The sequence below is a fragment of the Manis pentadactyla genome, chromosome 15 (genome assembly GCF_030020395.1).
Source record: "Manis pentadactyla isolate mManPen7 chromosome 15, mManPen7.hap1, whole genome shotgun sequence".
Lineage (NCBI taxonomy): Eukaryota > Metazoa > Chordata > Mammalia > Pholidota > Manidae > Manis > Manis pentadactyla.
The window spans coordinates 55,132,071-55,152,838 of record NC_080033.1 but is presented as its reverse complement, the minus strand read 5'-3'; the positions used below and the strand labels follow the sequence as shown (position 1 = coordinate 55,152,838).

The 20,768-nt window shown below is 53.0% G+C and overlaps 1 protein-coding gene across 3 annotated transcripts; it reads left to right on the top strand.

The window, feature by feature from the left end:
• The first annotated feature begins 1,133 nt into the window (after positions 1-1,133).
• ZDHHC1 (zinc finger DHHC-type containing 1) lies at positions 1,134-20,617 on the top strand. 3 transcript variants are annotated; one of them, XM_036897591.2, is made up of 11 exons: positions 1,134-1,556; positions 9,167-9,409; positions 13,671-13,846; positions 15,455-15,556; positions 15,930-16,054; positions 16,154-16,312; positions 16,546-16,658; positions 19,423-19,505; positions 19,752-19,845; positions 19,951-20,029; positions 20,139-20,617. In XM_036897591.2, the coding sequence occupies exons 1-11, from the start codon at positions 1,149-1,151 to the stop codon at positions 20,420-20,422; spliced, it is 1,866 nt and encodes a 621-aa protein (XP_036753486.2). In that variant the 5' UTR covers positions 1,134-1,148; the 3' UTR covers positions 20,423-20,617. The 3 variants fall into 3 exon arrangements, with proteins under 3 accessions (XP_036753486.2, XP_057349491.1, XP_057349492.1); XM_057493508.1 differs by having other exon boundaries at positions 15,930-16,312; XM_057493509.1 differs by lacking the exons at positions 19,951-20,029; positions 20,139-20,617 and having other exon boundaries at positions 15,930-16,312; positions 19,665-19,845.
• The last annotated feature ends 151 nt before the right edge of the window (positions 20,618-20,768 follow it).

Here is a 20,768-nt window from a genome sequence, read left to right as displayed (position 1 = left end):
GGTGTATGTCAAGGACAAAGAGAGCATATAAGGATGTGTTACATCTAGAGACCCATGGGACATGCAGGAGAGGTGCTTCGGAGGTAGGTGGACCCAGAGTCTAGATGGCTGTAACCCTCGGGTCCCTCCCCTCCCTGTGGGCACAAATGGCTTCACTTTCACAATGATTACTGGGTCACCAACTCCATTTGACCCTAAGTTCTCCAATTCCAGGTAAGAGTTGAGAAATCATTTAGTATTTCTGAGACCAGAGTAGTATTGATATTTATTCCATAACCAGTTTGAGTTTATCAGTCCTGAAAACAAGAATATGTATAGTGGAGAGACTGTCATTTGTACAAGGACCCACAATTGGCATGTGACAGAGCAGGAGTTGTTATGTTGTTTTATCATTATGTTTGTAGCTTATATATTTCAGGGATAGGGATGTTTTCTGTCCAGCCCATTCTGAGCAGGTAGCCAGCCAGCTGCTCACCATTTTCGGGCCTTAGAGCTATGGATAGGACAGCTGGCAGAAGACAAAGACTCTTCTTGTCTTTTGAGAATCCTGAGCTCGTGGGAGACCACACTCTCAATGTTCCCAAGAAGGGGAGAAGGAGCTTTCAGGGAAACAAGGTCCAGCAGGGAGATACCCCAGGCAGGGAAAGGGAAGAGAGTCTGCAGTCCCTGGAACAGAGGAAGCAAGCACAGCCCCACCGAGCCCAACCCTGAAACTCCTGGAGACAGGACAATGGTTGGGGCCTCAGTAACAGAGAGGACCAGAGGGTGCTTCTCAGACTGTTTGCAGCAGCAGGAGACCCTGAGTCCTTGGAATAACCTGGGGAAGAGAAGCCCCTTAGAGACCAAGACTGAAGTTCCCACTAGCGTGTTAGACTGGAAGATGGGGGCTCCCAGTAGGATATTTGTCTAGATCTGTCTTCCCCTTAACCTGTGATCTCCCTTAAAGGGAGGGATCTCATGGATGTTCCTCATGGTATGTCTAGTGCCCAGCATATACTCCATTAAAGTGTGCAGACAGACTGGGGATCTTCTTGAGAGCGGGGATCTCATGGGAAACACTGGAGGAGAGGGCGTTTGGGACAAATTAAGAAAAGCTGTGGATTGCGGGTGGGGGAAAGTAGGTTTTCAAGTAGAAATATTGGAGAAGAATGGGCCCGCTGGGGCGCCGAGGGTGGGGGGGTGTCCATCGTGAGCCCCGCCTCAAGCTTGGGTGCCCGCGCGAAGTGACGCAGCGCGGTTTGGCCGCTGTGGGGCGCCGTAGCCCGCGCCGTTGCCAGGGGAACGGGCCCGGCGCCGAACGAGGCCGAGCCCGTCTCGTTCTGGCCGGGCAGTACAGCCAACTTGCTGAGCCGGAGGCCGAGGACCTCCCGGCCCAACGTCTGACTCGCCGCCCGAGATGGGGCCCCACTCCGGGGCGTGCCGCCACCCAGCCCCGCAGACGGTCTCCGGAGCTAGGGTCTAAAGCGCGGCCGCGCTGGGTGGACGGCCGGGCGCCGGGGCTGAACCTTTGGGTGACCTTGGCAGGGCCGATCAGGCTCGGCCGCCACCTCGCGCAGGTGAGGAGCCCCCGCCGCGGTTCTCACCTCGAAGTCTGGCCTGCGCCTCTGGGTCGCGGCTGCCGCCGCCCGGTGGGATTCTGCGCTCGCCTCGGCCTGGAGCCCCGCGGCCTGGCCTCCAGGGACTGGGCAAAGCGCGGGGCTTCCTTTTGGCATTCATCACGGTCACAGATCTGCATTGAGCGCTTGCTGTTTGCAGGCGCGGGGCCACGGTGGGCACCAAACACACTCTGGTCTCCAGAATCCTCAAAGTATTCAGAGGGGTCAGGGAGAGCAGGCGCCAGGTTCGCCTGAAGTGATTTGAGGCTGGGATAAGTGCTCTGGTGATGAAATGGAGTGAGGTGGTCCGGGATGCCAGCTGTGAAAGGTGACTTTGAAGTTAGGACCTGAGGGTTGGAGCCAACACTGTGAATAGGGAGGGGAAGGGTGTTTCTGGAGGAGGGCGATGAAACAAATGCAAAGGTCTGGAGGCTGGGAAGTAAGGTTAAGGAACAAAGTATGAGGGGAACTTTGAGGGATGTGGCGGGAGTTTCAAATTCATCCTAGCAGAAGGAGGAAACCATTGAGTTTTGATGAGTGTCAAGTTTTGAAAAACTCACCTCCCTGTGGCTGCTGTGGGCATCGTAGTTATGCCAGGGCACACCCAAAAGTCAGTTGAGGGTCCATTCTAATTCTTTCAGTCCAGCTGTGTCTTCTAAAAATTTTACTTAATCCCTCTGAGCCCCAGTGTCCTCTTCTCTGAAAGGGAGATACTGTTCTGCATGTTGTTTATGAGAAAGTGAGGGGCCGGCCCATGAGACCAGTGATTGGTGAGGTCTGTGGGAGCAGTTTGGAATGATAAGACCTACCTCAGAGAGTTGTGAGGCTTTAATAAGTGAGTTCTGTCAAAGCACTTAAAGCAGTTCCCAGCACAGAATAAGTGTCCTCTAAGTGCTAGTGATGATTATTATCTTTGAAACACTGTAGGGGAGCCATGATGGAGGCTTGAATTAGTGTGATGGCAGCAGAGATGGTAAGAAGTGGCTTAATTTCCCTTTTTGAAGGAGAGCTGGATTTGGGTGAGGGGTGGTCCCTTTTGTGGAATTGGCGGTTCACTGTGGGAGATGAGTTTGTAAACAGATAATCACCATGAGACTCAATAAAAGCAACATTGGTGCTAAAGTAGCCAGGGGTTTTTTTGTTTGTTTGTTTTTCTTACTTTATTCTGTCACCACTTTGTTCTTCATGACTGTTTATTAGTGGGTGTTCTCAAGGCTTGCTCCTACAATCATGTGAGCCGATTTCCCTCTTAAAATCAACAACAGTTGCCTCTGCTCATTGGCCTTGTTTCTGCTTCACGTTGCTCCCTCCTTGTTGTCCCCCTTCCTGGGCTTAACTTGAATTCCAAACAGTTTGCAGTGCTTGCTTCAGAAGAGTGGCCCAAAAAATGTTTCATACCAGGTCAACTCAGGAGTAGTTGAGGTTTCAAGCTTTTTTTGCCCTAGCATCAGACTTCTGCTTGCTGTTTAGATGAGGAACCATCTGCATCTTAGACCAATGACTGGAAAAGTCTATGAGAACAACTTGAAGTCCCAGTTTATTTCCTGGGAATTGTGATGTGCATCTTAGTCAAACTATAGCCATTTCCCAGAATTTTAAGGCCAGGGACTTCAGTGACACCTGTGGGGAATTTTCGTAAAGTACTTGCCCTTGTAAATTCTTTCATAGATGACTTTTTTTTTTTTTAATTGAAGGGTAATTGACAACAGTATTACATTACATTAGTTTCAGGTGTACAACACAGTGATTCAACATTTATATATATGATAATTCTAGGTACCAGCTATCACCATACCAAGTTGTTACAGTATTTTGACTATATTCCTTATGCTATACATTACATCCCGGTTACTTATTTATTTTACAATTGGAAGTGTGTTTATATATATATATATATATTTTGTGAGGGCATCTCTCATATTTATTGATCAAATAGTTGTTAACCACAATAAATTTCTGTATAGGGGGGTCAATACTCAATGCACAGTCATTAATCCACCCCAAGCCTAATTTTCGTCAGTCTCCAATCTTCTGATGCATAACGAACAAATTCTTACATGGAGTACAAATTCTTACATAGTGAATAAGTTACATGGTGAGCAGTGCAAGGGCAGTCATCACAGAAACTTTCGGTTTTGTTCATGCATTATGAACTATAAACAGTCAGTTCAAATATGAATATTCATTTGATTTTTAAACTTGTTTTATATGTGGATACCACATTTCCATAGATGACTTTTTGTGCTGTAAAACAGCACCATGCAGCATTTTCTTTTCAGCTCCTCTTTAGGTGGTTGAATCTAGCATCTGTTCAATCTCAGTGAAAATTATTTTAAAAACAGATTCTGGGGGAATAAACCCTGAAAACTCATTTAGAAATATCTGTAGAACATCACTTGCATGGCAACCATAAATCTTCCAACAAAAAGAAAACATGGTTGGGAGCAAAACCTCCCTATGGCACATGCCTTCCTTTGGGTTCTGGAGTCGTGGGAAGCCTTGGGCCGAGGACTGGAACAAGGGCCTGCCAGCAAGTCCTCCCTCTGTTGTACTGCCTGGTGTCTGAGTCCAGCTTTGACGAGACCCTGAACAGCTTGTAGGGAGCTCTGTGACTGGTCCTCACAGTTCTGCAGCCCAACAACTCAGAATTGCTTTCGAGAGTGAGAAAACACTGAACTAAAACAACCTTGTTGCATGGTTGTTAGGCAGGATCTCCTTGTTAGTCTGGTGTGGTGTAGGGCTCTGGGTCACATGAGCACGTTTGATCCACACAGCAGACCAGCGGGGCCAGAAGGGTAAGAGGTGACACCCCTCAATTATTTGACATACTTTTTTTCAAAAGCAGTACATGCACAAAGTAAAAAAAAAAATTCAAACAGTCCCAAAGAGTACACAGTAAAAGCAAATCTCTCTGACCCCCAGCCACTAGATCTCCTTCCTAGAATCTGCCTCTGTGTTCGCTTTCTTGCATTTCTTTCCAGAGGGAATCCATACGTGGAGGGACATAGATGTCTCTCCCTCCTCCTTTGTGTTTGGTCACTTACTACCTGGCAGGTTCTAAACTATCCCACATCTTGCCTTTCCACTTAACTGTGTATCAAAGGTCATCTCATCTCCCACTGTTTTTGCTGTTGTATAGCATTGCATTGTGTGGATATGCCATAGTTTGTTTATACTGCTTTTTATCCTTTATTATTATTATAATAAGCTATGTCTTTTATTATAAATAAGACTGCAGTAAATCTCTGTGTCCTTTGTGAGTATATGCATAACATAAATATGAAGGTATGGGCCCAAGAGTATATGTGTTCGAAAGTTCGGTAGACATTGCCAGATTGCCTTCCAGCTAACATTTTTGAAAGGTAGGTAAAGGTGACTCCCAAAGAGGTGGTGCTACGAAATTCACCTCCTTGGGTTCCACAACCTGTGAGTGGCAGTGTGGGAACCTGAACCAGGCTCTATCTCCAGGCCTAGCCCTCTTCCCTAGTTCCAACCTGCTTCTCTCCCTGTTGGTCTCTCAGGTCTCCAGGTCCTCCAGGCACCCCTATCAACCCTGTCACCTCTCCTCTGACCCCATCACCCTACCCCCTCAGTTCCACAGCCTCCCCCAGCAAACCCTAGTCAGTAGTTAACTTGGCTCTGTCCTGAAGTCCTCAGGCATCTTGCAAGAATGCTGGGATGCCCTCAGCCTCTCCAGGGCAAGTAATTTTCACCTCAGTCTGGTTCTGTTGACAGTGCCATTCATGAATCTCAGTGCAACATTCCTAAATATTTTTTTGGTGGGAGCAAAGTGGACAAGGGGGAAGTGGATCAGTCATATAACTTCTGCAGTTCATAACAAGAACCTGAAATATTATAATTGCCTTCATTTAAATTAGACATAATTTAAGGTAGCCTAATGTTATTTTGAAAATGCTGTTTTAGGCTTTTAGCAAGTGAATGTTAACATAAAAAGAGATTACTGTCCTCCTGGCAATGGCCTTCACCTTTTTGGGACATGGGAGAGGCCTGCATAGCCCCTCCACCCCACCTCAGAAGTCCTGTGGGCCCTTGACTTCCCAAGGCTATGGCTGCCTTTAGCCAGAGCACTCTATGGGGCCTCTTTGCTCTTGTCTTCCCTCCATCTATGCCAGATTAACTCTGTGGTTTGTATTATGGCAGCAGAAGGTACATGAGAAATCTTTTATCAGGGCCCACATACCTCTCAGCCCACCAAAGATGCAGCTGGGGGTGTCGGGTGGATGGGTGTGGGAGGCCTGTGGGCTTGACCTCCAATTCCCCACCAGCTCCTTCCAAAGCACAGGGCCGCCGGGCTGCTGCCCTCCCTGGGCCAGCCTGCTGTGGTGTCACCTCCCCTCTTCCCTTTCCCTCTGGCTCATGCCCTCTTCCCCACTGTGACAAGAAAGCTTCTAAAACACTCATCACCTTTATGTCACTCCCTGCTTTAAACTTCCAATGACTTCCGGTGGGTCTTTCACCAGTGCCCAGGCTTCATTACCTGGCCTCTCAGGATCTGATCCCGCAGCTCCCCAGTGCTCATCTCTTCCTCTCTGGACTCGCCCCCCACCCCATCCACTCTATTCTGTCACACAGAATGCTGGCCCTTGCAAGGCCACCAAAGTACCCGTTCACCCACTGCCCTGATGTCCCTCTGTGTCTGTCTGAGCCCCCAGAAAGCAAGCCCCTGAAGACAGGGACCTGTTCCCATCTGTGTTGACATCCTAAGTGCACAGAGGGGCTGGGTCCCAAGAAGTGCTGACTGGGCCAGAGGGCCAGTGCACAAGCTGGCTGGCTGAATTGTCCCAGAGCAGAGCCACGCATCTTTCAAGCTGGTCTCCTAGGAACGTGCTGAGAGAGGAGGGACAGCCAGGGAAGTCCTTGGGTCTGAGGACTGTGCTTGGTCCCAGCTGTGCTTGAGGACCCATCTGGGATTCTCTCTACCTCCCAACCCTTCTAATCAAAATCTTTGGGCCAAAATATCTGTGGCCACCGACTCTGCATGGAAAAATGTCATCAGTTAAGAGTTGGCTGTGGGGCAGGTGGCATGTCCCCTCGCCAGCTCAGGTGTCTACACTGCTGCAGGGGACTTAGATCCAGTGGCACCATCCCCTCACCCACAGTCTCCTGCAAGTGAGCTGAGGGTGTCCTGGTTTGGAGTCATAGCCGTGCCCAGGGCTATTTGTTGGCCCCTGGCCTCAGATGGTGACTCCTACAGCCTCAGGTAGAGGGGACACAGCAGCACTGTGGGGCCTGCAGCCACCGCCAACCCACTTTGGGCAGCAAGGACCTGTGCCTCTGCATCTTTCTTTAGAAACCCCCTCAAGGTGTGGGGCTGTTCAGGTGTGATGATGGCAGAAGGAAACAAGTGTATTCACAGGCTTTGAACTGATGATCTTTGCCTGTTTCCAAAAATCAAGGACAAAGATTTTCTACCCATGGGGATATTCAAAATACAGCGATGCCAGCTGTTTGATCACTTTTGTCACCTTTGATCTAAGGTGAGACATTAGAATGTCCAGTGGCCCAGCTCTTATGACAGTGTGTTCCTTGGGACAATAGACACATGAAAGCAACCTCATCCGGCCCCATCACCTTGGACATGCGTCTCATAGCATGTCAGGTGCAGGAGCCTCAGTCTGGAGAGATGTGGGCAGCCCAGAGGGCTGTTCTAACGCCCACCACTTAGAAAGTGTGTGTGTGGCAAGGCTTTACCCGGTGTCACTGATCTGTACATCACCCTAGCTGGGCACGCCTCCCTTTTTTCAGAAGAAACTCAGGCCACTCAGCTAGTAAGTGCAGAGCCAGAACTTGAACTTAGATCTCTTTCCTCCAAAGCTGGGGCTCTTTTTTCACCGTTTGTGGCTTGTTGAAGACAAAGCAAGTGACCAGATTATTCCACCTGAGTCCCAGGGAGAAAACTAAGGCCGCTCCATTTAGTTTGGAGATGAGGCTCCTAGGAGGTGGCTTCAGTTATGCCAGGCTTGGCTTTACAGAAAGAGGCTCTGAGACCCAGGCAGGATGAAAGGCAGAGTGGCTAAATGCAGACGTCCGGCAGCCAGGGTGATGGCCACTGGGCTGGGGGCTGGGGCAGGGGAGGTATGGGTGTACGGTGGCTGGGCAGATTGAAGGCTGGATGGCTTCTGGTAGACCAGGATTCTACATCATTTACTGTGTCCACATTTCCTTTTATTTCATGTTTTCAAGTCCGCAAACATTTACTGAGCACCTACTATGTACAAGGTATGTTGTGGGTGCTTGGGGTAGAGGATGTGGGGAACAGAGGTGAATGAATCGCAGTACATTGGCATAATGGGGGTAGACGTGGGCATGGCAAAGCGATTTGCTCAATAAAAGCTGAGCATGAGGCCCCCTTGACTCAGCTTGGGACTTCAGGGACAGCTTCCTTGGTGAGGTGATACTTGCAGTGGGGTCTGAAGGTCAAGTCACATTTCCTTGGGCTGAGAATTGAGGAAGGCGTACCAGGCAGATGTGCTGAGGGGGCTCTGCTTTACCCTCTGGTGTGTTCAGACTCCCTGGCTCACAGTCATGGCTTCTGAGAGGAGACGCCCACTGCCAGGGTTTTGTCTTCTGGCTGTCCCACCAAGAGCTGTGGGTTGGCCTCTCTCCCCAAGCGTGGCACTGCCTGCCCAGGCTCGAGTCCCACCTCAGGCCAAGAAGATACTGTGGGGCTCTTCCTCCTCTAAGGACAGGCCCACTCTGCCTGCCCCGCATGTAACTTTGGCTGCCTGGCCAGGTCTTGGGCAGAAGGATGGCTGCCATCTGGTGGTCTGGCTCTGGCTGAGGCTTGACCTTCCTTGAGCTCCCTCAAGTGAGTAAAAGGGCATTAGCCCACCTTTCTAGTCTCAGTACACCAGGACCAGATTTACTTAGAGAAACATGGTCATTTCCTCTTCTGGAGGGAACAAAGAGGAATTGAATCCTCACCGCTTTCCTGTGTGCTGACTCCTCCCCAGCCAAGAAGTTGGTGCCCTTCTGAGACACAGGGAAGATGGTTCAGGGTCCCCCAGTCCTAAAGGGGTTGGGTGCTTGCCAAGAGGCAGAGAGCAGATCTTCCTGTGTAACCCCACCCCGTTTCCCTTAGCAAATGGTAAGGGGGCCCTCTCTGACACTTGCATTTGGACCTCAGGACAGAGGTGACTAATGCTAACAGAATCAGCATGTGTTCTCATTGCTCTGGCCCCAGCCTGATATTGTTACCAGATGAGAACATGTCTTATTGGGTTTAACTTTGATGGCTGTGGAGACAGTGTTTTGAGTAACAGGCAGCCACACCATGTCCTGAATAAACCCTGGAGCCTCCCACCTTGTCCCAGCCAGGGCTGGGGCCAGAGCTTGCCCTGGGGCCTTGAGACCAGCATTTTACTACCACCCTCCCCCATGGACCATTGTCATCATGCTTAGGGCCCAGGGTTCCCCTGCAGAGTAGCTGGGAGACGTCTTCATATCCCAGCCTGCTCCCCCCCGCTGGAACCTGGCTGCAGGCATGGGGCTCTGGGCCTTAGCTTGGTCTCGTTAATCTAATGCTTGCTCTACTCTTTCTCCCTCCGGAGATGAACATCTGCAACAAGCCCTCCAACAAGACAGCCCCCGAGAAGAATGTGTGGACAGCGCCTGCGCAGGCCAGCAGACCCTCCCCGGAGCTGCAGGGCCAGCGGTCCCGGCGGAATGGGTGGAGCTGGCCCCCTCACCCGCTCCAGATTGTGGCCTGGCTGCTGTACCTCTTCTTCGCTGTGATCGGCTTTGGGGTCCTTGTTCCCCTCCTGCCTCACCATTGGGTGCCTGCTGGCTATGCTGTATCCTTGAGAAAGTGTGGGGCTGGTGCCTGGAGGAGTGGGGGCAGTTGATGGAGGGACAACATGGTAGAGGCCTGAAGCTGGGTTCCATGCCTCAGAGAGCTCAGGTGTGCCCCACCACTGCCCAGGGGGCCAGCTACCTGCCTGCTTGACCTCCAACCCTTATCTGACCCCACTGCCTAATGGGGTGAGCAGACAGACCTAACATACCTTGGAGCACTTAAAGCCCCCACAGATGGAAACCTCATCAACTGAGGTACCACAAGAGCAAATACAGAAGACAGCCTTTAGGCTAATTGTGTCCAGAGCTCAGCAAGGGATAAATTAGAGAATAATTTTTCCATTTATGAAAGAATTTTTCACTTTTCAAAAAGAGTCACGGTAGAATTCTTTTACATAGTAAGTTTCCTTGGTACATTTAAAATGTGGTTTTATTTACAGACAGATTATTATGCTGTAGCCAGGACTGTTTAGGAGCTCACTGATTTTGTAAATTAGACCCTTTAAGTGTAAGGTTGAATTGATAAGAGGAGGGCTAAAGATGCCCTGGAGACTCCTGGGAACAGGGACAAACATGAACTTGCATGAGCCTAGTGGTGACTGCTGTAGCCCTGGCCACAACCCCCAGGAGCAGAGGGCGTGGCTGCAAAGCAGGGAGCTTGGGGTACAGCAAAGGGCCATGTGCCCCATCCAGAGGGTGCCCATGAGAGTGTGCCCTTGTGTACGTTCCTCATGATTTCCTGGGCCTCTGTGGGGAGAAGAGCTAGGGTGAGCTAAAGGAGGTGCACAGGGATGAACTTGAAAGTCTTTTCAGGGTTGCACAAGGCTGAGCAGCTTCTGCCGGCTCTCCGGGGCGTATCTTTTTCCTCTGTCTGACAGGAAGAGTCTGCTTGCTTCCCAGGGTAGGGACAAGGAGCACTTAAGGATGTGTATGTGAGCAGCAGAATGCAGGAGCTGTAAGTGTGAGCACCCACTGTGGGAAACCCCAGAGCTCTGGGCTGGTGAGTGACAAGCACAGGTGTGTGGAGAAGGACAATATAGGAGGTTGTCGTCCTCAGATACCAGCAGTGTCACTGGGGGATTTCCTGGTTTGCTAGGGCCCAGAGCCTAGTCATCAGCTCTGTAAATGGAAAACTGGACTTTCCCAGAGGTGACCAGTAGGCCTTAGTCAATGCTATTAAGTAGAATGCTTCATGGGACATTCCTCCCATTATTTGGGGTGGGCATCCCACGCACTCGGGATTACCTGGCTTCTACCATCAGTGTACCTGGAAAGCCAGATTAATAAGCACGTGGTTTAGAGTGAGCTGAATCAGAGCAGTGAGCAAGGGTAAGCAGCATTTCTGAAGTACTTACATGTGCCGGGCACTGTGCTAACCCTTGTGCATGGATTATCTCATTCCATCTTCATAATAGTCTGTAAGGAAGGTATTCCTCCCACTTTAATAATGAAAAAATTGGGGCTCCGAGATATTAAATGACTCCCTAAGGCCACACAGCTGGTACCCAGTGAGGCCAGAAGGACTGCCCTGAGGCACTGACATGACTTCAGGGTCTTGTCCTCTCCACATCTATTGCTTTGGGCAGTGTTGGAGGCTCACAGAGCCACCTGGTCTGATACCCCCATTTCCAGGCCTGGGATGGTTCTCCTTCCTTCCATCAAAGCTACCTTCTTTATGCAGGCCCCCTCAGGGCCCCGGAGTACTGAGGTCGGATAAGGGTGTGTACCAAGTACCCACTTTAGGCCTGGACCTGGCTTGGGCTCCAGGGTTGCAAAGATGAGTAAAGCAGGGCCCCAGCTGTGTGGTGTTCAGCTGCCAACTGGAATAAAGCCGTGTAGCTTGGAGCTTGTCCCATGCTAAGTATGGTTTGGGAGCTCATACAGCAGACTGTCTGCAGGAGGAAGGCCATGTAGACCCACCTTACCACAAGCCCAGATGCATACTTACTGCCCACAGATCCCATCCTCCCCTGGGCCTGGCCTCAACCGGTTCTCTTGGCTCCACCCCTTTCCTTCATTGCTTATATACAGTCATCAAGTCCTGTTGATTTTACTTCCTAAATAGCTATCAAATTTTGCCCTCTTTCCTTTCCATTGCCATCTGCCTCTCTTACCCAGAGACCATTTCATTTCCAAACAAGTCTTCTTACATATGCTTTCACTGCAGCCAGTCCATCTGTGTCCCTGCGGCCAGAGTGCCCTTTCAAAGAACAAATCTGATGAAGTTGCTCCCCAGCTTAACACTCTCTAATGGCTTCTTCCTGCCTTAAGGAATTATGTTCAAGATCCTCAAGGCTCTCACGTTCTGGACTCTGCCCATCTCCCCACCTCTCCTTAGATTATTTTCTCTGTTCTCTGTTGCAGCAGCACTCTGCCTGGAAGCCCCTTGCCTCTCCACCCCAATACCCAGCTAAGTCAGAAGTCAAGAACTAGCAGCCAGTGGACCTATTTGGCCTACAGATTTTTTTTTTAATTGAGGGATAATCAATACAGAAAATGGACAGATCTTAGGTGTTTCTTCGGCAGGTGTGTTTTAAAAATGATTTCCTTGTCAACATTTAAAATGAGAAAACTCACATAAAAATCCAGATTTCTGGTTCTTCTTGAAAAGCCACAATTTGGTGACATGGGTCCTCATTCTTGCATGGCAGCAATGAGCTGAGCTAGAATGACACATCAACCACCCCTCTGGTTGAGGCTGTTTGTCACAGTACCTGGCCAGGCCCCCTCATCCCTTTACATTACCTCCCATGTCCCTGTTATCTATTCTTCTCCAAGTCTCAGCTGAGACAGTACTTCCTCAAGGAAGCTTTCCAGATCCCTTCAGACTCGATGAGGTCACCCAGTTACAAACTCACATAATCATGAACTTTCTTCATTGTAATCAACCCATTATTTGACTAACGTCTGTATTTCCCACCAGACTGTAGGCTCCCTGGGGCTAGGGACCAAGTCTGTCTTGTTCCTGCACATGGCCTCAGGGACTGGTTTAGAGAAAGACCTCAGTAAACAGTTGAATGAATGAACCAGGGGGTGGGGCCTGGCACATGTTTGCCCATGTTCAATGTGTCTGAAGAGAGGCTGGAATGGTGAGAAGTAGTGATTGGTGATACCAGATGGGTTTGAGAGGGGCCAGAGCAAACAGGGCCTTGGCATTGTGCTGAGTAAACCTCAGATTGAGAGCCATTGTAGGAGTTTAGGCAGGCAGGGCTTTACATGTAAGTTTTTCAGAGTTCTCTTTGGGACCAAGTGAATGGCAGACTCAAGGGACCCAGACAGGAGGAAGAGTCAGGAGACTGGAATAACTCAGGCACGAGGTGAAGGCTTGACCTATACTGGGGCTGTAGGGATAGGGAGGTGATGGGCCATGGGACTGTGGTGTTCAGATACAGTAAGGCAAAACCTGGCTCATGCAGATATGTAGGGAAGTTTGGCCTCTATGAGGAGGTGGAGGGGAGAAAAGGAGGTTGGTTGGAGAGCTGATGGATAGAGGGTGAATGATAGAGGGATAATGTCCTGGCCAGCAAGAAGATGGTGGGAGGGAGGATGGATGGTTACCTGGGTGCAATCTGTTGGTGAATTTTTACACAACTGAGACTCTGCAGCAAGTTGTCAGCATACTTGTCTCCAGCATTTGGTCCAATCACTGAGCAGATAGGTCCTGGAAAATCTGTGTTTCAGCTCTAGGAATTAGCCATGCTGCCTCTGGCCAAGCCCTGAATATGTCAGGTTGTAGACATTCAGCCCCAGGGCTTCAGGTTCCTGGACTCCAGGTCAGAGAGGTGGTGGGTATATATGGCCCTGTCTGCAGGTGATTCTTTGGCCCGGCTGCTGGGAGAAGGCTGGCTGCTTCCCTCTCAGAGCTGAGTTACTGTGAAAGCAGAATAAACCAGTTTAGAGTTAGATTTTGGGAGCCCCTGACCTTACAGGATGATCTTTTTTAGTCTCACTTCGCCGTTTAGAACCTGAAGCCAGATCAGATTCTGAAGTCAGAGTAGTAGAGGGCCTCAGTGTAGTTGGGCTCCTAGAGGAGAGTAAGAGACTTGGCTTGTGAGCTCCATTACCAGAAGACCCCTCTCCCCTTCCATCTGAAGAGATCTCACAAGGAAGTTCTTAGGGACTTGGAGGGAGGATGTGGCACAGGAGGGAGCCATGTGGAGGTGGAGAGCCATTCTCTGGCCACAGGAAGCGGTGGGGCAGTTGGGGGGTGGGGCTCCTGGCCAGCAGTGTGTGGAATGAGTCTTTAGCCTGCTGGGCCAGTGCATGGGTGCCATATTTGCCGGCCACCTAGTGGTGCACCTGACTGCTGTCTCCATCGATCCGGCAGACGCCAGCGTGCGGGACAAGAGCTATGCAGGGCCCCTGCCCATCTTCAGCCGCAGCCAACACGCACATGTCATTGAAGACCTGCACTGCAACTTGTGCAATGTGGATGTGTGAGTGCGTGCAGACTCAGGGCATGCGCGGGTGATGAGCGTGCCTGGGAAACTGCCAGCGGGAGCCCAAGGCAGAGAGGGACATGCCCAGGGTGTTGCAGTTAGACCAGTGCCTCAAAACCCTTGTGTTTTACAGTCATGAATCTTGATGAGTGAGAAAATTGGCTGAAAGAGGTGATTGGAAACAGACGATGAGGACTAGCATTTTTAACAGTTAAAGTAGAAAACATTTGGCACTGCCACAAACATTTGTAATGATCAATTTTGCTGGTAACCCCCTCCTCCCCCATCTCTCACAAATGTTTACAGATTGGAGGGGGGCGGTTGGTGCTTGAGTACTTACTATGTGCTAAGTGCTTATGAACAACCACCCTGCAGGGTGGGCAGCACCTTTGCACTTTGCAGAGGAGGAAGAGCCCAAGGCTCTGAGAGGCTCAGAGGCTGTTAGGCAGCAGAGCCAGATTCACAACCCAGCCTGCCTGGTCCCTGAGCCAATACCTTCATCCTTGTTTACTCATGAGGAACCCAAGGCCGGCAGAGGCCAAGTGACTTGCTCCAGGTCACACTGCTAGTGGAGAGAGGAGTCGGAACGTACAGAGTCCGAACCCCCTTGGCTGAGCCTCACTGCCTTCTCAGGCCCCTCCCCACGCTCCAGGAGCTACCCAGTCTTTCAGTCTCAGGTAGGGCATTGGGGATGGGGATTATGGTACAACGCCAGCTCCAGGCTTCTAATCTTAAGACCCTGGCAGCCTGTTGAAGGGGGTCTGACGGCAGGACAGAAAAAGAGCCAATTGTATTAAGGCACCGAGGACTTTGGCATCCGACCACCCTTTCCTTCACTAGGCGCCTGCCCCCGTGTTGTTCCTCACTGGTTGCTCTGGCAGTTGCTGCCCATCCCAGGGCTCCATTCAGTTCTTGGGAAGGCGGTTGCAGCTCATTCTTCCACGCTCCTTTGGGCTTCCCTGGCCCCCCGCTGCGGTTGGGAGACTCTCACTCCCAGGCATGCCTGAAGTGGCCTCGCCTCAAGTAACCACCTGTGGCCAACTGCTCATGCAGGTGTCAGCTTGCTCTTCTCTTGGCTCTCTTTGGATTAGCCCAGACAGACTAAGGTTTTCTGGGAGAATACCAGTAAAATTCCCATAGACTGGCAGGGACAGGGACTCAAACATGGAGCTGTCAGGAAGAGCAATGCAGGCCCTGGGACTAATGGCCTTGCTCTTGTCTGCTCCTTGGCGCCACCCTGCATTCTCCGGGCTCGTCCAGGGGTCCTTGCTTGGAAGAGAAGACCCGTTTCCATTTCACACCACCATCACCCGCGTGCTCAGTCCCAAAGTGGGACAGTATTATGTCCCCTACCCCTCCTCCCGCCTTTCGGACCCATCCTCCCACCACCGCTGCCGCCCCGCCGCCTCTGCCGAAGCGCGGCCGCCTGCGTGTGCCGTGCCCCTCAGTGCCGCCAGAGGGCGCGCGCGCTCCGCTGCCAGGCAGAAGCGTAGGGTGGGAAACGCGCTGCAGGCCCGGCGCTCCGACCAGGCTGGCGGCGAAAGACGGGACAAACCGGCCGACTGCGCTGTGCAACCCCCACCACCCGTCCCCCTCCTTCCGCAGGAGTGCTCGCTCCAAGCACTGCAGCGCGTGCAACAAGTGCGTGTGCGGTTTCGACCACCACTGCAAGTGGCTGAACAACTGCGTGGGCGAGAGGAACTACAGGTGAGAGCGGGGACTGGGCTGCTCAGTGCCTGAGTATGTGAGCCTGGACGGTGAGCCTGCATGTGGCGCGGGTGGGCACGAGGGTGGGGGTGGGGGCGGTTGTTTGGAGGACCTGTGGACTGGTATGCATTAGTGTGCGCCTGTCAGGAGGTGATAATCCTGACGGCTGAAGGTGTATTTGTGGTCTTCCCCCTGCTTACCCAGGGAAAGGCAGGGAGTCTGATATGGGGGGTGGAGGAGGGTGTCCATCTTCACCTTTGCCCTAAGCCTTTGGCTTCATGAGGAGTTGGGGCTGTGAGGTCAGAGGCCCATCCGTTGGGCCTTACCCAGCTGGAGCACTGGGGTGCTGACAGCTGCCTACCGCTGGGCCCAGGCTCTTTCTACACAGTGTGGCATCTGCCTTACTGGGTGTCCTGCTCCTCGTGCTTGTGGCCACTTATGTCTTTGTGGAGTTCTTTGTTAACCCCATGCAGCTGCGCACCAACCACCACTTTGAAGGTCAGTCTGGACTCCAGGCCCACTCCCACCCCCTTCTCTGGGCCTGTTCTGGTCACTGGTCTCAGCCCCAGCTGAGCACAATCTGCCTGTGCCTTGCAGTCCTGAGGAATCACACAGATGTGTGGTTTGTGTTCCTGCCTGCTGCCCCTGTGGAGACCCAGGCTCCTGCCATCCTGGCCCTGGCTGCCCTACTTATCCTTCTGGGTCTGCTCTCCACAGCCCTGCTTGGCCACCTGCTCTGTTTCCACATTTATCTCAGTAAGTGCACCTCTCCCCACCCCCCCCATCCCCCATATATCTACACCAGCCTTGCAGGGGATAGAGGTCTCCAGCCCCTTCCCAATGCTGGCTGGCTGTGGTGGTGTGGTCTCATTCTATGGCTCAGTGTATATAGGGACAGTGGTTTCAGTTTGGGACTGGGTACTCTCCCTCACCTTCTGAAATCCAGGGTCCCCTTTCCATTGCACTAAGCCCTCTCTTTACCCCCTCAGTGTGGCACAAGCTTACCACCTACGAGTACATTGTGCAGCATCGCCTGCCACAGGAGGCAAAGGGGACCCACAGGGAGCTCAAGTTATGTCCCCCCAAGATGCGACCCATTCAGGTATAGAAGTGACCTAGAGGGTTGAGGGGGTGGGAGATAGGGCCTGGGTGTGAGAGGGGTGGTGGGTTGTGCAGCAAGCAGCCAATGACAAAGGAAAGCTGGCCTGGAACAGCAGCTGGGGCAGGGCCAAGCCTGCACTGAGCAGTGCCTGCTTGCTTAAGTACAGCCAGAAGTAGCCTTGTGTTTCCCTGACCCATGTATGTGCCTGCCCAGGCTCTAAGCATGTGCTGGAGAGTGTGGAATGCGCAAGCCTAGAAGTGAGCAGGTTGGGGATGCAGAAGAGAGAGGGATGGACCAACGACTGGGTCACCAGTATGGAGCCATCAATTCTCTCTCCCTGTGACCTTGAACCTTTATACTCATTACTCTATTTAATCCTTAAAAGAGCCCTGAGGTAGGTGATGTTACCGTACCCATATTGCAGACAAGCATATTGAGGCCAAGAAAGGTTATACAAGCGGGGTCTGGGAAGTTAAGATCTCTGTATTCTGAAGCAGGAACCCTCCAGTCCAGGCTCAGGCCTGACCAGCCCAGCTGCTGACCATCCTATCCCCATTCCCACGCCCCGTGGCTTCCTGAGGTTAACAGCTGGGGGTGAGGATAGTCTAATTCTTGGAGTCCCCAGGGACTGGGTAGGCAGGGGGCCCAGGCAGGCCTTGCTGGGAAGGCTGAGCTCTAGATCCTGAGTCCTCATGGCAACTGGACACAAACAGGCTGGTGGGCAGGTTGGGGGAGGGCTTGGGACCCTGCCTCTCTTATTCTCATTGCCAGAGGTCGGCCAGGCTGCCAGGCCTGAGTAGGCCTGGCGGAGTGCTGGCCATTGGTGGAGGCACCCACCACACTACTGTGTACCTGCCCTGGTACTGGGTACTGAACCCATCTGTGTAAGCCAAGGGCAGCGATCCTGGGAGTGGGCATCATCCCCATCTCCACTCACAGAGGAAACTGAGGCTCAGAGAGGTAGGCAGGGGACTTTTTCAAGTTTCACAGCCAGTGCCTGTGGAGGCAGGGCTGGCCCTGGGATGGGCTCTGGACCCCTGCCCTGCAGTCACTGCTGGCCTAGGCTTTGGGGCCAGATGTGCCAGCAGCAAGGGCATTTAATATCATTTACAAATGACCTGAGAGAGGTCTCCCCAGGGGGACGAGGGGTGTGCAGAGGAGCTGAGGCTGAGAAGTGCTGCATGCCATTCAGGAATGTGCAAATTTTGAAGGGGTCTCTGAGGAAGGGAGCCTAGGGACATGTGTGATGAGGGGAGGGGGTTTGAGTGAGGACACCCTGGTACATCCTCAAACTTCCCCAGCTAGCTAGGACCATCCTGTCTGCTTCTGGGACCATCCTTTACTGCTGCCTCCCCTACCCTGCTTCTGGAGCCCAGGGGCACTAGGGTAAGATTTGCCCCTCTCTACTGGGCCCTGGAAGGGTGCTGTGTCCACAGTGGGGAAGAGGATAGATGTGGGGAAAGGATTTCTTTGAGGTTCTAGTTCTTGTGACTGACCTTTGACCCCATCTTCTTTTCCAGGACTCCTCTGCTCAGGCTGGCACCCCCAACACACCTCCCCAGAGGGCCAGCCTGGGCAGAGGTTGAAGCACAGGGCTTGCCCAGGGCTTCAATCTCTGCATCTGTGCAGCTAGCCTGTGGCTGGCTGGCTTTGTCCGCCAGATCTGCCAGGGCCCCTGCAGGCAACCTCCCCACTCCCACCCTGAGCAGGAATGCGGGAGGGGCCCTACTCTGGAGCCGTTGCCCCCAAACATAGGCTTGTTTTAGAGACGGCATTGCTGTTACAGTGTCATCTCTGCATTAGTCAGGATGCCTGGGTCTCCATGGAAACAGCTGCGGACCAGGCGACAGCTGTCCTGGTGCCTTCCCCTTCGTGGGGGTGTGGGCTGGGCCTCCTCCTCCTGACTCCACCCCCACCCTCTGCAATGCAGACGCCCTTCCCAGGCTGGCTTTTTCCTGGCTTTTGTTTCCTCACTTGCAGTCCCCATGGGAGTAGCTAGAGTGTGTCCTGCTGGGGTGCAGGCCTAGGCCACTCCTGCAACATCCTGGCCTCAGACTCCTTCATTTTCAGGGGTTGGGTCTGCAGCTCCCAGGGTCACTGGGAGGATCAGCGACTAGACAAAACTAGTCCATAAGAATGGTCCTAGATGGTTCTGTGGGGCTTTTTTTCCTACCACCTACTGCCCTACTGCCCTCCTTTTCCAAGTAGTGATTGGGGAGATTGTGCATCCTCCACAACCCTTCTGACAGCTGAGATTATAGCTGCTACTCTGGGGACTCAGATCCCTCCAAGGGAACCATCCAGCTGTGCACATAACCTTGGGTGGACACCCTGGCCTGTGAATGGCTGCCCCATCTCCCAACCAGGGCAAAAATCAGTCCAGAGACTGGAGTTCTGAGAGGAGCCAGGAGCAGGAGACGGCAGCTCTAGGTGCCTCTTCCCTATCACGCCCCTCTGCCAGAGCTGCTCTAGACTGGGTGCACTGGGCCATGATACTGGGGACTTCCTGGAGGACGTGGAGCTTGACTAGATGAAGTGAGGATGGTGGGGATGGGGTTAGGTCCAGAGATGGGTGTTTTAGCCTTCAGTTTGCAGAAGGGTGTTCCCAGCATAGCTGGGAAGACTAGAAGACAGCCCTGGACCTCTGTATCCAGACCTCCTGCAGAGACCGTCGGGTGTTGTGTCAGGATGGGGTGGGCTCAGGCCTGAGAAGGCGCTGGATCCACACCTGGCCTCCCTGCTTCCCTGACCCCACCTTCCCCAGGAGATGGAGTTCCACATGCGAACCTTCAGCCATGTGCGCCAAGAGCCCCCTGGCCAAGCCAGGCCTGTCGCAGTGACTGCCAAGTGAGTGTGACATGGGTGTGTGCCACCTGGGTAGCTCCCATTGGCATGGCAGGCCATCCAAGGTGGGGGAAAGAGGGTAGGCCAGGGCCAAGGCACAGGTCTGGGTCCAGCACAGCCTGGCCTTGGACAGATCAATGTCCCTTTTTATCTGTCCCCTAGGAAGGGAGGCTTATTTCAGGACCTCCAGTCGGGTGGGATTTGAGGCAACAACTGCATTCAGCGCTCACCCAACTACTTCCCCCTCAGTCCCTCCCGGTTCCCTGCCACCAGCAGCCAAGCAGAGCCTCCACAGCCCTCCTCCGAAGAGTCTCTCTCTCTGCCCTCTCGGATCAGACCCCAGGTAAGGGCAGATGGGAAAGAAGGCTCTACCCAATTCCTCTGCTGCTTTTAGCACTGTGGGGCCTGGGGAGGGCACCAATCCGACTCCCCTACCCCGTCTCTGCAGAAAAAGAGGAAGCGGCGCGTGTATAAAGTGCCGACCTTTGGGATCTTGGACCGCGAGCCCTCACTACCAAAGCTGCCCGGTGAGCACCCCTTCCTGACCGGATCCTGACCGGGGAGCTCCGAGGGAAGGAAAGGTAGGTCCCCTAGTGAGTTGCGGTCCCTAGTCTCACATTCTCTTTCACCCCGCAGGGCCCCGAGCTCCGGGCCCCTGCTCCAGCTCTTCGTCAGATTCCGCTGGCGCCAGCCCGGTACACGCCGCTGGGCCCGCAGGCGCCTACCATTCGGCGTCAGCCGAGTCCATGGACGAGATTCCAGTGGCGCAGACCCGCCTAGGTAGCGCCGCTCCGGTCATTCCCGGGGACGAAGGCCGAGAGCCCGGGCTGACGCTGCACCGGAGTGCGCCCACCGTCTTCGTAAGCCTGAGCAGCGGCAAGCCCGGGGCGCGGGGCGGCCTGGAGGTCGGCCTGGGTTAGCCGGGCGGAGAGACAGGTAGGCTGAGGTGGAGCGGCCGGCCCGACTCTATGCAACAAACCCACCCTTGCCGCAGCGAGTGCACTTTAGGGAACCCAACGGCTGGCGGGATCGGCCCCCTTCCCCCACCCCCGATTCAGCAATACCAGCCCCACCAGCCGTGATCCTCCAATAAACTTTTTGTATGCTTTTGCGGACTTAGTGAATACTTTCTCAATGACCAGAGCCAGAGGCCGTCTTGGAGCCGGAACACTGCCAGTCGGCCTAGGGGCAGAGGTTGGGGTGGGCCCCCCGTACAGTGGGTGGCCACCCAGATTGTCATATGGAGGTACATGAGGACCCGAGACG